Genomic DNA, 15870 nt, shown 5'->3' on the forward strand with positions numbered 1-15870 from the left:
TGTTACCAATATTATTTGTAAAAATTTATATGTTTTAAAGGAAAGTTTTGCCTCAAATTTTTTTATATGATAATAATAATAATAATAAATTACATATTGCAAGTTACAAAACTAATGAATATATTTCTACCAAAAAAAAACTATTGAATATATGTCCAAAATCACCTAACAACAAAATTGTTTTGAAAATATTATATTTTAATAAATATTTTATGAAAAATTATATATAAAAGAGCCACCATTTTGTTTATCGCTGTCTCACTCCCACCGTTGTGCATAGTTGCAAGAAGTGTTTTATTCCTACTTTCTAACAAATACCCTCCAACACCAACAAAAACATTCAAAATCCCACAAATGCCTCCTCAAGTTCCCGGACCAACTAAACCCAACAAGAAGTTATACTTCTTCTACGGTCACCGCAAACCCTCCCAGAACCGCCCAACCGTTCGTGGAGGCCTCTTTTCTAATCGCGAAACCCTCACAAACCGTTCGAAACCCAACAAGACCCAACCCTTTGACATTAGTAAGTGGGACCCTCACTTGCTCTCCAACCCAAACCCCGCACCATCACCAGAAGCCTCGTTCTCAGCCTCCATACGCCTATCTCCGATCGCGCGTTTCGTGCTCGACGCATTCCGCAAAAACGACGACAATTGGGGTCCTGACGTGGTGTCGGAGCTCAACAAACTCCGAAGGGTGACCCCCAATGTGGTTGCGGAAGTGCTCAAAGTGCAAACCAATTACACCATTGCTTCCAAGTTTTTTCATTGGGCTCGCAAGCAGAAAGGTTACAACCACAATTTCGCTTCCTACAATGCCTTTGCGTATTGTTTGAACCGCGGCAATCAGTTCCGGGCAGCAGATCAGCTCCCGGAACTGATGGACTCGCAGGGCAAACCGCCGAGCGAGAAGCAGTTTGAGATTTTGATTAGAATGCACTGTGATGCCAACCGAGGGCTTAGGGTTTATCACGTTTATGATAAGATGAGGAATAAGTTTGGGGTGAGGCCTAGGGTGTTTTTGTATAATAGGGTTATGGATGCATTAGTTAGGACGGGGCATTTGGATTTGGCGTTGAAGGTTTATGATGATTTCAGGGCGGATGGGCTCGTTGAGGAGCGCGTGACTTTTATGGTTTTGATTAAGGGGCTGTGTAAGGCTGGGAGGGTTGATGAGATGCTGGAGGTTTTGGGGCGGATGAGGGAAAAATTGTGTAAGCCGGATGTGTTTGCGTACACTGCTTTGGTTCGGATTATGGTTCCAGAGGGGGATTTGGATGGGTGTTTGAGGGTTTGGGAGGAGATGAAGAGGGATGAGGTGGAGCCAGATGTCATGGCTTATGCTACCCTGATCACGGGTCTGTCTAGAGGGGGGAGGGTTGAGGAGGGGTATCAGTTGTTCAAGGAAATGAAGAGTAAAGGTTGTTTGATTGATAGAGCGATATATGGATCGCTGATTGAGTCATTTGTGGCAGGGAATAAGGTTGGCTTGGCTTTTGATTTGTTGAAGGATTTGGTGAGCTCAGGGTATAGGGCTGATTTGGGGATCTACAATTCCCTTATTGAAGGTTTGTGCAATTTGAAGCGGGTTGAGAGGGCTTACAAGCTTTTCCAAGTTGCTGTTCGGGAGGGTCTTGAGCCGGACTTTGTAACCATTAAACCATTATTGGTGTCTTATGCTGAAGAAAATAGATTGCAAGAATTTTGTGAGTTGGTCAAGCAGATGAAGAAATTGGGTTTTTCGGTTATTGAGGATCTCCCCAAATTTTTCTCCCTCTTGGTGGAGAAGGGGGGACCGATGATGGCATTAGAGGCATTTACTCACTTGAAAGCAAAAGGTTACGTTAGTGTTGAGATATACAATACTCTTATGGATTCTTTTCACAAGATTGGTGAGATGAAGAAAGCATTATCACTATTTGATGAATTAAAGTGCTCAAACTTGAAACCTGACTCATTTACATATAGTGTTGCGATTCTATGCCTTGTTGATCTTGGTGAAATTCAAGAGGCATGTGCTTGTCACAATAACATCGTTGAGATGTCAAGCATCCCTTCTGTTGCTGCTTATAGATGCCTTGCTAAAGGTCTTTGCAAAATTGGAGAGATTGATGAAGCCATGATGCTTGTCCGGGATTGCTTAGGCAATGTTACTAGTGGACCAATGGAATTTAAGTATAGTCTTACCGTTATTCATGCATGTAAATCAAATGATGCTGAAAAGGTGATTGATGTATTAAATGAGATGATAGAACAAGGTTTCCCTCCAGATAATGTCATATATTCTGCTATCATCTCTGGCATGTGTAAGCATGGAACAATTGAAGAGGCCAGGAAGGTTTTCTCAAACATGAGGGAGCGCAATTTCTTAACAGAATCAGACACAATTGTGTATGATGAATTACTAATTGATCATATGAAGAAAAAAACAGCAGACTTGGTGCTATCAGGTTTAAAGTTCTTTGGTCTAGAATCTAAATTAAAATCAAAGGGTTGTAAGCTGTTGCCAAGTTGAAGACAATTGTGGAGACTGTTCTCATTTTTTTTCAACATGTTGAATGCAGAAAAACATTTACGGTCAGCCATTGTTTTATTTGGTTCTTGAGTCTCTTCCTTCTGGTATCTGATATATTCAATTTAGTGGCTGTGAACACTAATATATTACCGAGAATTAGGCATGTGTTGCCAGATATTGTTGCATATCCTATAACAACGGACAGTTGCATGATGGAGGTCCTAACTTCTGAGTTTTCATAGATTGCATCCTTTAACAAACCAAGTCACTCAAGAAAGGTCATTTGACATCAAACCATAGCATAAACTCGTAAGTGCTTCATTAGTATATATGTAATTATAACTATCAATTGTTAGTGCTCTTTACATCAATCTATTTTGAAATGAAAAATGGAATATAAATATTTTAATATGCAATTTTTATATAAAGGTTATAATTAAGACTTAAGAGTATTATTGTGATACAAGCATTTAAACAAAATCTCTTTGCTCACAGTTAATCCACCTTTCTCTATCCTTGCATTAGGTTTTAGCCTTTGTTGGAACCTAATAAAGAGGCCTTTTAGCTACCTTTTAGAGAATATGCATTTTGGTTCTCACGTTGAAGTAGTATATGTGAGAATATTAAGGTAGATGAACAGTTGTACGAGAAAGAAAAGGATAAAAAATGATAGTATATGTGAGAATATTGGAGTAACACCTATAGTAAAAAATATAACAAAAAACCGTGTAAGGTAATTTAGTTAAGTGTAGAGAAGACATTTGGAGGCACCAGTGAAGGAGTGGATGACATGACTTTTAGTCCAATAAAAGGAGGCAAAGGAGACCCAAAAGAACCTTAGAAAAAGTTATTTAAAGAGATCTTTTGATTAATAATATTTCTAAAATTTAGTTTTTGACCGAGTTCAATGATATCATATGATCCATGTAGCTGACTTTGTCTAGTAGGATAACACTTGGTTGTTGTTGTTGAAGTAGTATATGTAGTCTTTGTGTTGGACTTCATTGTTAACCATAAAAATCTGAACATACGTTAATTGAACTTTATCTTCTTTTGTATGCAAATTGATGGCATGTTTGTTATGTAAGTTTGTAGAACTATGTATTAACACTTGTTACATTTACCAGCTATTTCAGAAGCATGTGAGTAGCTTTTACAAGGACGAGCTATGGTTATACTCATCATACTGGACTACCTGCCATTTCTGCTATTGCTGCACAACTTAACTGTGGACGAAAGCATGGTTGTGAGATAACCCTGCTAGTAATAGAGCAAGTAAGACACCTTTACATTTACTTCCTTTGTTATCTGCTTTATGTTGTGGTGTGTGATGATTACATGTTCTCCACTTTTAAGTATCTACTTGAATGCAACTCTGATGCTAAGTTACTATTCCTTTAGAATTTGAAACATTTTTGTTTAAAAATACGAATCTGACGATGCTAAACTTTTGACTCCTTTTTTGGACTACCAAAATCCTCAAGATTTTGTTTAAGGAGGTAGTCCAGATTATACCAACCTTAATATGATGAAGTTTTTCCTTACATTCATGTCTGTATATGATTAGAATTAGTGAAACATACACTATTGACCAAATGTTTAGAAGAATGAATCAATATATTTAAATCTTCCAACCTAAGAAGGAAAAGTTGTTTCTGAATACTGGGTGCATGTGATTCTGTTTTTCTTAATAACTGATCTCCGCAATCTGGACTGGACTGTATCATATATCAATATTCTGTGAATAAGATTTCAAGTTTCAAATATCATGGTTTCAATTTTAGTTGATGAGGAATGATAGGAACACACTCTAAAATACTTTTTTTTAACACCTATTTATTGGTTAAAATTTATTGAAAATTACAAAATTATAAGAGAGAATCATTTAATTAAGAGTGGAACACATGATTTTTGAAATTTTAATAAATTTTAGCCTATAACTAAGAATGTATTAGGTAGTGTGCTGCTAGCATATCTCTTATTATCAATAGCTTTTAAACAATTTGATTGGAACAGAATGATATAAAAGCAGATAGTATTTTGATGAAACCAAAGATGGTGAGCATGAACTCTTTCAAAGGAAAAACCAAAGCCGAGGCTCTTCAGAGAATTAGTATTATTTGTCTAACAACCAGGAAACAAATGAATGAGGCATTCAAACCTATTCTTTGAAAAATTTGTGCTAGTATTCTTGGATGACATTTTGTTGTACATCTTGGATTGGCAGTCCAATTTATTTCACCTGTTCGAGATGTTGAATGTTCTGAGGAAACAACAAATGTTTGTTAATAAAAAGAAGTTCCACTTCGCCCAATTGTCTGAGAATACATTGGGCACATCATTTCTCAAGCAGTAGACATGGATAACAAATTGGCCAACTCAGCAGCAGGTAACTAACTCTCACCCCAACACGCTTCTTTTTCTTACATGTATACACTTTTCATATTTTTGGCTTCCCATAGGCTGATCCATATCTTGTATTACTTCATGATCCACACTACTCATTTTCAGTACTCTATCTCAATTCAACAACAATATGTAGTATAAAGGACTTGGAACATGTCTCGCAGTTCAATCAGTGGAAGAGACCTTGACGTCATTGTGGTTCTTCCACAACAGCCTGAGCCTGATGATATACAACTGTGTTTGGAACCCTGCTAGACCGAAGTAAGCTTTAACTGGGTAGAGACGTAACCTTACCAGCCCATGGTTCAAAGATTATGCCTTGGGCTGTTTCCTTGAACCCTGTGACTTTGGCCATGATAACCCTGAGAACCACATGGTTATGGGTTGCATGTTCAGATGCGGAGAGAATGCTAAGGATACTATAATCAAATAAACACTAATACAGTCTTATCCGATTTAGACATGTATTAAAGATCAAATTACATTGACTGTTTTCTGTGGATGTTTGGGTGTGGTGCTTCAATGTTTTTGTAATTTCGATTCATTTTTGTTACAATGGAGGTAAAGCTCTCCTAATAGTTTCAAGTCTTGTAATTTGTATTAATGGATTTCAATTTAACAGGGAATGATTGCTGCTTTAACAAATGAAAGTGCCACTGCTGCAACGCTAAGGGATCCCAGATCTGAAATTCATAAATGCTCGTCTGTATTTTTCAGCATTTCATTAATCGCACTTGGTTGTAGTACTGTTGAAATTTTGATAAAATGATTTTCAAGTACCAAGTCTGATGCTTTATATTCACATACCCCTTTCTCCCGAGATAAATCTAACACTTCAGATATTATGTTTTTTATTTCGATAATATCAATTACGTAAACACGCTATACTTCAAGAAGGATTTTCATTAGGTGAAAGATTCGTGAGCTTACATTAAGCGTGATTTTCTGCTGCCTCTGGCTATTGTTCAAGTGTACATCAAAATTTCTTCTTTTTTTTCTCGTCATACTCCAATATTTTAAAAATTGACGGTTCACAGAAAATGACGTATTTAGTTTACATCTCCCACTCCAGTCGATCTATTGAAAAACAGATTGCATCAATTGAATTCATGAATTGACAGCATAATCTAAAAATTCATGGATTTATAATGTTTATAATGACAATTGACGTAAGGTTGTTGCCAAGTAGAATGTCTTATTCATTGCTTACTCAAGTAACATAAAAGGCTCCTGACAGTTTTGAGAGGGGGGTCGCCTTTTAAGTAACTCCAAAGGGATTTGTGTTCGCTGATAATGGTTGTTAAAATCAAGAGTAAAATAAAACTATTTTACACGCTGTCATGTTTAAGTGTGAAAAACTATGAAGACATAATGAACTTACCATTTCGATTTGTTGGTATTTCAATAAATAGTATATTTTTACCTACATACGTAGAAATTAAGTGATGATTACATTATAAACCTTTATAAGGTTACAATTTAGATTCATCTTACATGATTACTGCATTTTCAATTGAGATTTGACGACAAGCTAAACTATGCAACATGAACTGAGGGAAACTAGAAGCTCAAAAGAAAGACACTACCTTGCCCCTCCCTCCACATTCTAGGGCAGCATGATCATCCAAGGAAAAACTATACATTTAGTGGCGCGATGTAAATTTAAGCTTCCCTTCTGGGTCTGTTGCGAGCACGTGGAAGGGAAAGTTCTTCTTGCACAAAAGCTTCTATAATATCCTCCTTGTTGTCATAGTCATCGTTGTCGTCGTCCTCGTCATCTTCGTCATCATCCCTATCATCAACTTCCATGGTAGCTTCATTCTTTGCCAACTGGTATTTGCAAAATGTCAAAAAATCAGGGAAAAATAACACTTCCATAAAACCAATTTCCTCATTAACAACAATAATCACCAATTCAGCATATTATTTATCAAAACAGAGAATAACTGACAACTATTGTTAAAAGGGATCGGTTAAGAGACTTCAATTCTACAGATGATTGGCTAAAACTTTGAGTGTAGAGGCACAAGTAGATTTCATATACTTTATAGGACCTGTAAATAGAATCACATATCCTCTATGCATGTTGTCTACTGAATCAAGTGTTTCAGAAGGGTGGAACTATTGGAAGAAAATTATTGATTCTGTTCTTTATAGAAATGGAAGATCAATTTTGCAGAATTTCTGATTCAAAGATTCAATAGTTTGATCTTGTTAAGTCTTGAATTGGGATAAGACAAAATAAGACCTTCTATTAAGGAGCTCATAGATGCTATAACAAAACTATGTAAGACGCTATCCCAAATGTGAGAAAAATCCATCTTTCTTTCCTTTTTTAATCCTCATATTGTCACAAGACTCATGATAACGGATAAAAGACTCTTTGGAAGTACCACACTGAGATATGTTAACAAAGTTTGAGTGTTAAAAAAGTTTATTAAAAGAAATATGTTAAAAAATTTACATTATTAACATTTTTTAGTTTATTACTATAAGAAATTCTTTATAAAAAATAATTTTTTATCTTAAATTATAAATATCTTATGTCTTCAAATTTAAAAGCACGTGCGGAATTTCTTCAAACATGTAGAAGACATGTTAGAAGATTCAATGACCAACGAAAAAGCTTCACATTACCCAGAAGAGTCAATTATCATTAAGAAAGAGGGTTAAACTGTGTTACCTCCTCGAGCCATTGTTGGTCGAGCTTATCGGCCATTCGAACGGAGGCTAAAACGGTAACAGCGAGGAGAGAGAGTGGGAGCGCGATTGCAAACACTATGCTGGTGGTGCTGGGGCCCGCACGTGTGACCACCGCTGAGCCCCTAGATTTCCGGCCACCGGCGGTGAACCGAAGCGCCGGTGAGTTGGGGAAGGGTGGGACCCTCAAGGAAGCGAATGCAAAGGGGTGAGAGATTGTTGGATTGGAGAAGCAGAACCAGGTCGCCATCGTTATTGCACTGTAGTTTAGCTTTTCTATATCCTCCTCTTCGTTTTATTAGTCATTTATTTTTCTATTGTTTTATTGGTCATTTTAAGTATAGATAACGGTATTTATGTATAAAATATTATAAATGCCGTTTAATTTAATTTTTAAAATCATTAGTAAATATACCGCGTGTTATACAGATTTATATAAATATATTTATATATTTTAGTAGTTAATTTAATTTAAATAATAATTATTTTTAATGTAATAAAAAATTTAAAATTTTGATTAATTTTTAAAATAAATTATATATAAAAAATAAATATGTCAGTAAAACTTAATTTATACGTGACTTTAAACATTTTAATAATTTAGTTATAAATTAGTAAATATATTTATGTGTTATACAAATTTGTTTATATTTTTTATTAAATTTTTTTAGTTTAAAATACACAAAATTATAGTTTAAATATAAAATTATATAATAATAAAATTTTATTATATTAAATAATATCAAATATAATTATATTTAAAAATATAATAAATATATTTTTATATATAAATTTTTTTGTATATTTTATATATTTTTCATTCTTTTCAATAATAATTGTTATTTTTTTAATTGATGTAAATATAAAAATAATTTTTTTAAAATAAATTAAAGAGAACATGAAAATAAAAATAAACAGAAAATTTTTTAATTATTTTTAAATATAAATAATATAAGTCTATTATATTATTGTTGTTATTAAATATTTAAAAAAATAAAAAATACATAATATATATATATATATATATATATATATATATACACCAATGATTACAAATATAATAAAAAAATATTTTTAATAAACAATAAATTTTTATATTATACTCTAGTAAAATTTATTTAAATGAAGCTTAATTTTTACTTTTTAAAAATTAAAATAAATATTAACATAAATTATGTATAAGATTATTAATTTATGATTTTAAAATAATATATTTAAATTTAACTTATAATAAATAAATATATATTAATAATTTAAAAAAATTAACTTTTAAATCAATATTAATTTTAAGAAAATATATCATAAATAATTATATCAATACAAAAATATATATTTATCTTAATTTATATTTTAGCTATAATTTAGTTTATAACTAAAGAGTGAATTATAATAATGATTCAATTTTCTAAAAACTTTTTTGAAAGCATTTAAAATTTAATTCTAATCTCAAAACAATTTCAATAATCACATAATTAGAGTATAAAATTTAAATAAATAAATATAATTAAAAATACTAATATTAAATATATTAAAAAATATTTTTATAATATTTTAAAAATTAATTCATATTTTTATTTGAATGTAAATTTTTTTTATAATTGTAAGAGAAATATTTAAAATATTAAAAAAATATTAAAAAATTAAAGAGCTTTGATTCACTGTTAAAATAAATTATAAATATAAAAAGTAAATATTTAAAATATTATTATTTATTTATTTATTTATTATAGTATAAAAATATTAAATATACAAATCCAACAATTATAATAAGATTTTAATAACAAATTTATATATTACCTTTTCATTATAATGATATTTAATATTATTTAATATTATTTAATTATTTTAATTATTATAATTAATTACTTTTAATCTAAAATTTAAAATCATAACCATTAATATAATATTTAAAAACAAACAACACTACTCTTAAAAGTTAATTAATAAATAATTTTAATTAAATGATGAATAACAAAAAATTAAAAAAAATAATTTACTATATCACTATTTGATTTTGTCATAATTAAATTTTTATATAAATTTTTTTTGAAATTGTTATACTTAAAAAGATTACAAATTTTGTAATATCAATATTTTCAATAATATTCATATAATTTATATCTCAATATTAAAATGACAATGAACAACTAAAAATTTAGTTAAAAAAATAAAAGTATTATTAATAGCTATCATAATAGAAAAAAATTAATATAATTTTTATACTTTAATGAATCTATAAAATTCGTAATGTTTGATATGTCAATATTAACATAAATTTTGTAAATCTAGATGTAAAAATAAAAACATCACCTATAATACATACTTGATACATGATATTACTTTAAAATAATACAATTTTATGTTTATTTAGTAAATAAAAAATTACTTTTATATAATTTACTGCAATATATATATATAGAGAGAGAGAGAGTTAGAATTCATTGATACTGTACAAATCAATAATCTAACGGTTGAAAAGTTATTTGTTGTTTGACTAAAATAATAAAGTACAAGTGCTTAGAAAGAGGTAAATTTTTAATCGTTAGACTATTAATTTGTACCATTGAAATTTGTTGTAAGTTTTTTAAATTTATACATAGTGTTAATAGATCTTATCCTATGTATATATATACTTGCTTAAACAATCAACTCTTAAAAATTTACAATATTGCAATACACAAATACAAATTAATATGATATAAAGAATTATTGATAAATTTTTAAGATTTATGTAAGAATTACTTGTTATATAAATAAAGATAAAGATATGTTTCGTAATATATCACAAGATAAAAAATTAATTTAATAAATATTATCTTTTTATCTATATTATAATTTATTTATCTTTTTATCATAGAAATAATTTAATAATATGTAATACAAAATTATAATATTGTGAGTGTGTATTTTTTTTATTTTAAATATATTTTTATTTTTAATATACATATTTAAATGCTAAATATATTAAACTAATTAATAAAATTATTTAAGTTAATATCATTTAAATTTAAATAAGACGTAAAACAACTTATATAATTTTATTTTCAATAAAATAGTAACGCAAGAGGTTCGTTAATTTTTCTCAAGGTTATTTTTGTATGATTTTAAGTAATTTGTTTTATTTTTAAAATTTATGGTGAGATTTTTCACTTTTTTTTTTTTTATATAATCAAGTTTAATAATTTTTTATAAAATACAATTTATTGCTAATTTGTTATTTTCATTCTTAACATTGTATAACTATCAAAGTAAAATTTTTATATATATATTTAATTTTAATAATTTTTAATTATAATTCAAATATAATAATTATGAATAAATTATAATTTAAAATTTTAAGATATGTGAAATATTGTAATTAATTTCAATAATTTTTTATTAAATATAATTTATAGTTAATTTATTATTTTTGTTTTTAATATACACCAAATTTCATTTTGATAATATGTGTGACCAGAATTATATGACTTTAAGTATTTTAAAGTTTTTAATAAATTTTTATTAAATACAATTCATTATTAATTTTTTGTTCTATTTTTAATATGTACAATCATCCATAATAATCATTCATATTATTAATATTATATGTGACTTTGAATATTCCAAAGTTTAATAAGCATAAATTTTATTGTAAATATATATTAATAAATAGGTTTAATTAATTTTACATAAATTGATTTATAAATTTTAATTAAAAAAATATTTTATAAATACTATAAAAATAATCAAAATTTAACAATATTACATTTTATTTATTATTAATATATTTAAAAAAATTTAAGAATTATATTTATAACATGATATTTTATTATTTTTTAAATATATTTATAAATATTTTTATTTATAAATTTTAAAATATGACATATATGATATGTCAACTCTTTGATATAAGTTTTGATAATATAAATTTATACTATTGTAGATTAATTTAGTTAAAGAAATATTAACGAATTTGATATAATTTAATCAGTTAAAAATAAATTTTAATACATGATATTACTTAAAAATAATACAGTTTTATGCTTACTCAACACATTAAAATAAAATATATGAATATAATTTAATAAAAAGAAAATAAAAAATATCAATATTAATAATATATATATACTTAATTAGATATATAACTCTTAATGTTGACATGATTATAAAACAAAGTAAGATGATAGAAAGAAGGTAAAATTAGTCTTTTTATCCTTTAACTTTTTAGGATAAAATTCGCTTTTGTCCTCTAACGTTTTTTTTTATTCATTTTTGTTCTTAAATTTTATTTTATTTTTCTACGTTAATCCTTTTTGTTAACTCTATTACCTAACAAAAATATTATAAGTGGCATTAAGATGGCATTAATTTTGTTAACTATTCCTACTTGAACATTTGAATTGGAAAGTCAACAATACCTTGGAGAGGTTGTCTCACTTTATCATCCCTCTCTCAAGTCTCAATCCTCAATAACATTCCTCACTTAAATCCAGCTTTGGTGAAAGGGCTAGACCACTCTCTATGACAAATTCATGATGGCTATGGAGGAAGGGCACAAGAGAAGTGGTTGCGAAGTCAAATTCAAATTGGATGAGAGTGAAAAATAAAGAGACATATTTTGTTCTATTTAATATTACAAGTCATGATACTGTTGTAAGTTTTAATCTTAATAAATCAGTCTCTTTGTTAAGAGAAACTTCTTTCAGCTCGCAGATAAAATTTTTGACGATGTTCTCTTATCTCTAAGTAGTCATTTTATCTGTAGATCCCTTACCGTTAACATTGTTCATGGCGAGAATGTCTCAATGAAAGAATTTTACATCATAAACAAGCTTGCTAGTGTTCTAGTTTCTTTATTTGCATTGCAGAAAATTGTCCTAAATGGAGGAATCCCTACATAATAATATGCAATTTTGTTGGATTTTTTAGTTGTCATTTCACCTAGGAAAAATTCTCAAGTTCGACCTCCTAATTGTCATTTTCGGTATAGAAAAAGGTCTACCCATCATGTTAGGAAATATACTCATCTTACACTTGTAGCTTTATCTCTCTCTTTTTCTCCAACTCAATGAAAAATTATCTCCAAAATTTTATTCTAAACATCTATTCAATCATTTGGTTTAATGAATACATCAATTCTATTGCCTTTCTCTCTCTTCATATTTAAAGCTTGCATATTGTTTATGATAATACCAACATTTATTTTGTCCATCCATATCATCAAACATGTGAATTAATCTAAATATTTTAAATTTTAATAATTATAATTTTTGTTATAAATATATATAGTAATAAGTAGAGAAAAATAATATTTTATTTCTAGTAATGTAACGTGCATATCACTAATAATATAAATGATTTTAATCATTCTAAATCTTTATAATAATAAAATTTGATATAAATATATAGAGTAATAAGTAGTTATAGTTACCAACATTATAAATGACTCTATAAATTCCAAAATTTAATAATCATAAAATTTGTTGTAAATATATACAGTAATAAATAGTTATAGTCAATTTTACATATAAATATATAATATAGATGATTTATATATTTTAATTAAATTTAATTGTAATAAAAATTTTATGAGTGCTATAAAAATAATCAAAATTTTATAATATTATATTAATTACATTTTATTTATTATTAGTATGTTTAAAATTTCTTTAAGAAATATATTTATTACATGAAATTTTAATATTTTTATAATTATTTTTTAAATATATTTATAAATATTTTTGGTTATAAATTTTAAAATATGACTTTGCAACATAAATTGTGTAAAGTAAAAAAATTTCATTTAGAAAGTTTCAAAAGTTGTGTATGATAAAAAAAAATTATTTTTTATTATAATTTATTCATTTTTTTTATCATATATGTAATTTAATAATTTATAACATAAAACAATAATTTAAATCAATATATTTAAATTTAAATATAAGATATAATTTTATTTTCCTTTAACATATCACTTGAGTTATTTGGAAAAAAAATATATATATCACTTGAAAACTTCATTCAATTTTTAAGAAATTTGTTAATATTTCTTTCATTTTTTTAATATTTCACAATGAATTTATTTTTTAATATTTAATAAATTTAAATAATAATTATATAAAATTATTTCTAATAGAATTTCTTTAAATGCAATTTAAAAATAATAAATATAAATAATTGATAATTTTAATTTTTAAGTTATAGAAAATATTATAATTAATTTCAATAAAAAAATCACTACGTATAATAATACTATTGTAAATAAATTTTTGGTATTTATAAAAAAATGAGAGTGAGAATATTAGAGAATAGTTCTTTAAATTTAGTCATTAAAATTTTTATGTATTAATTACTTATTGTGTATGCAATTTTCATTGCAGGATGAGAGACAAGACAGGTGATTACATCTCTAAACTAGTATTTACACAGTTTTTACAAATTTAGAAAAAGTTAAATTCAAATTATTAGAGAAAAATTCACTTATTACATCAATTTAAATTAATATTTGACATTAGTTGATTAAGCGATTTAAAACTTTTTGTTAAAGTCATTATATTATTTTAATTTTGTAATTATGTTGTTTGTTTATATAATTTGGAAACCTATTTTTTTTTTTTTTATGATTGTTCTATAACTATATATTTTACAATTTTTTCAAATTTACATATAAAATTATTATTAGGTGATAGCTTTACGTTGAATTATTGTTAGCACTCAATTATTATTAACATGCAAAATTGCTAACAAAAATAGCACATAAAAAAATTTGCAATGTTAAAAGTTAACCTGGCACAAATAAGTCCCACATTAGACGATTCTATCAATACGTTAGTTTCAATACTTTATAAACCTTCAATGAACTATGAACTTTGCTGAGCTAAGTGACGTTAGCCTTCAAACTATAGTGTTTTTTTTCTTCCCGTACCACTCCTCACCTTTTCCTTTCCCACTCCCTCGTTTGGTCCCTTTCACAGTTTGTGACTCGCAGCATCACCATCACCATGCTCGGCGTTTCAACCTTTCAGCCACCGCAACTCAACCCTTAGAGTGCTGAACTAGTTAATAAAGGAAAAAATTAATTTTTAAATTATAAAAAATATTTTTAAAGATTAATCATAAAATAATTCATATTTATAAATATCAATAATATATTTAATTTTATTTAAATTAAAACTTTGTATTTTATCAGATAAGTCTGGACTAACCTGGTTGAGTCACTTGAGTGAGCATATTTTGTTGGCTCTACTTCTACTTCTAAATCTTATAAAATCTAGTATAAGAAGTTGTGACGCCAGTTGAACTTGTTGTATGCCTACCCTATTGCCATGTGTCCAGTCCCAAATTGTGGTGCATGTTAAAGCTACTTATCAAGTGTAATATCAAATATTACAGTTAGGGTGTTTCATGTCATATTTTGTTATGTAGCTCTGCTGCTTTTGCTGCACACATTTATTTTACTAATAAACGAATCTATTTCAATAATTTATTTAGAATTATCATTATTTCGGTATTTGATTTCTTAAACTTCGTTATTATAATACAAAATTTCTTTTCTGTGTTGATTATTTATTAATTGTCTAACAATGTATAAAATTGTGAAGTTGTTTCTTTAAAATTGATTGAAAACTTGTGTTGTTTAGATAAAAGGTTTTCCAAATATGCTTAAAACTGAAAGAATCACAGTGTAATCAACCCTTTTCTTATTTTATTTTTTTGTATTCCCAAATATGCATTTGTAACATTAAATTACACTTTTTAATAATCATTTTTCAATATATGTTTAGTTCAACTTGTTTTTAAAAATAAATACTTTTTTATTACACTTCCTACAAATACTTATTATTATTATTAACATTAGAAGTTGAATTTAAATATTTACATTACTTAATATTCTTTTATAAAATATAATATTTGTCAAGTCAATTGTTAATTTGAAAGTTCTTGTAAAGTAAATAAAGTTTATAAAATTTTAAATAAAATAAAAAAATGTTGGATAACGTGTTATTAAAATACAACTATCAAATGTTGGATAAAATTTTTATAAATATCAAAATTATGAAAAAGTTTATATGCATAATCATAAAATTAATATTACATTATTCAACAATTGAATTAATTAATCTTTACATTATATGAAAAGTTATTAAATAATTTAAATGTTTAAATTTAACAGTAAATATCAATATAATAAATCTTATCCTACAAGTCATGAATATTTGAGATAAAACATTATGCCATATGATATTATAAATTCATCATGTGACCATTAAA

At 27.0% G+C, this 15870-nt stretch overlaps 2 protein-coding genes across 2 annotated transcripts; one reads left to right on the forward strand and one right to left on the reverse strand.

Moving 5' to 3' along the window:
• Positions 1-303: 303 nt before the first annotated feature.
• Positions 304-5698, forward strand: LOC113854684 (pentatricopeptide repeat-containing protein At4g20740-like). Its single transcript, XM_027485834.1, has 4 exons — positions 304-2823; positions 3642-3789; positions 4742-4903; positions 5026-5698. The coding sequence occupies exon 1, from the start codon at positions 355-357 to the stop codon at positions 2512-2514; it is 2160 nt and encodes a 719-aa protein (XP_027341635.1). The 5' UTR covers positions 304-354; the 3' UTR covers positions 2515-2823; positions 3642-3789; positions 4742-4903; positions 5026-5698.
• Positions 5699-6310: 612 nt separating this feature from the next.
• On the reverse strand, positions 6311-7907 carry LOC113854685 (zinc finger protein castor homolog 1). The gene is made up of 2 exons (XM_027485835.1): positions 7604-7907; positions 6311-6750 (listed from the first exon to the last, which is right to left on the reverse strand). The coding sequence occupies exons 1-2, from the start codon at positions 7868-7870 to the stop codon at positions 6583-6585; spliced, it is 435 nt and encodes a 144-aa protein (XP_027341636.1). The 5' UTR covers positions 7871-7907; the 3' UTR covers positions 6311-6582.
• Between the last annotated feature and the right edge of the window lie 7963 nt (positions 7908-15870).

The sequence above is a fragment of the Abrus precatorius genome, unplaced genomic scaffold, assembly GCF_003935025.1.
Source record: "Abrus precatorius isolate BTA unplaced genomic scaffold, Abrus_2018 Scaffold11, whole genome shotgun sequence".
Classification (NCBI taxonomy): Eukaryota; Viridiplantae; Streptophyta; class Magnoliopsida; order Fabales; family Fabaceae; genus Abrus; species Abrus precatorius.